General features: G+C 49.1%; 1 protein-coding gene across 2 annotated transcripts in view; it reads left to right on the top strand.

Moving 5' to 3' along the window:
* Window positions 1-897, top strand: part of NMNAT2 (nicotinamide nucleotide adenylyltransferase 2) — a 172,015-nt gene extending 171,118 nt beyond the window's left edge. For both annotated transcript variants that reach the window (XM_011927259.1, XM_011927260.1), the window contains exon 11: window positions 478-897. In XM_011927259.1, coding sequence (XP_011782649.1) covers window positions 478-580 — 103 coding nt within the window. In that variant the 3' untranslated portion in view covers window positions 581-897. The remainder of the gene's footprint in view (window positions 1-477) is intronic.
* The last annotated feature ends 421 nt before the right edge of the window (window positions 898-1,318 follow it).

The following is a 1,318-nucleotide window of genomic DNA, read 5'->3' as shown; positions in this document are numbered from 1 at the left end:
ATATTATACTATATTATATGATGATAATATATGTGTGTCTTACAACATCAGATTGTATGACTTAAACATACACAATACAATTTATTTGAGAAAAGAGAATAGCAAATACATTAGATGCCCGCTGTGTGTCTGGTGCTCTTCTAAGTGCTTTGCATAATGACTCATTTAATCCTTTGAATAGCTAAATGAGAGGGGCCCAGATATTACCCTCATTTTAGAGGAAAAAAGCTGAACAACAGAAGGGCTTAAATAACTTTCCCAAGGCCTCTTGCCTAGGAAGTGGCAGAACCACAATGAATGATGTCACCAAGGTGGGGAAGGAGTTGTGGAGGCAAGAGGGTTTTTCCTAATACAGAACCATTTACTCAACCTGAGAAAAGGCTAGAAATGGGGTGTTGGGGAGACATGGGGCATGTCAGTCCTCCTGGCTTGCTTTGGGTGTGGACGTCCGTCTGATTGTCATCTCTTCTTGTGCAGGCTGGCCCTGCAGCATGGGGACGGCCATGTTGTGGATTACCTGTCCCAGCCGGTCATCGACTACATCCTTAAAAGCCAGCTGTACATCAATGCCTCCGGCTAGCAGCTACACAGCGCTCGGCTCCACTCTCCCCTCGTTCTCCGGCAACACAATGGCCCCTCCATCTTTGTCAGCCCCCTGTTTCTCTCCTGCCTCTCTGTTTTTCCATCTCCTCGTCTTGACTGTTTTCCCTACTTGCTGACTTAATCCCCCATAGTGTGGGGGACCTGCAGAGAACTATGGCATTCCCTATTCCACAGTCATTTTTGGACAGACTTTCCTCTAGTCTCCGGGTTGGGGGTGGGTGAGGGAATGGGGTGGGAGTCGGGGGGAAGTGCAGTCCTTGGAGATGTACTGGTGTCCGTCTCCCAGCATGCTCTGGGGAGGCGGCTCTAGTGCCCCTCCTCCCAGCATGCTCTAGAGAGGTGGCTCTGGTGCCCCTCCTCCCAGCATGTTCTGGGGAGGCAGCTCTGGCTCTCGCCTTCCCAGCATGCCCTTTACTACAAAGGGCTGTTTTTCTTTTCTTTCTTTTGTTTATTTATTTTTCTTTGTTCACTCCCTGTAGAACTTGGATGAAATCAGTGTCCATGGTTCTTTATGTTTGTAGTCTTGATGTGCTCCCGTGGTATTACTTCCCCTCTCATAGGACACTGTAGCCAGCCTCAGCACTCAGTGAGTGCATCAGGGCCACACCCAGTAGAGAAGGCCAAGCAACCTCCACTTCTCCAGCACCACACACACACACACACACACACACATGCGTGCGCACTTGCGTATGCACACACACACACACACATATAG

This window comes from Colobus angolensis, unplaced genomic scaffold, assembly GCF_000951035.1.
Source record: "Colobus angolensis palliatus isolate OR3802 unplaced genomic scaffold, Cang.pa_1.0 Scaffold702, whole genome shotgun sequence".
NCBI lineage: Eukaryota > Metazoa > Chordata > Mammalia > Primates > Cercopithecidae > Colobus > Colobus angolensis.
This window is presented reverse-complemented; position numbering and strand designations above follow the sequence as displayed.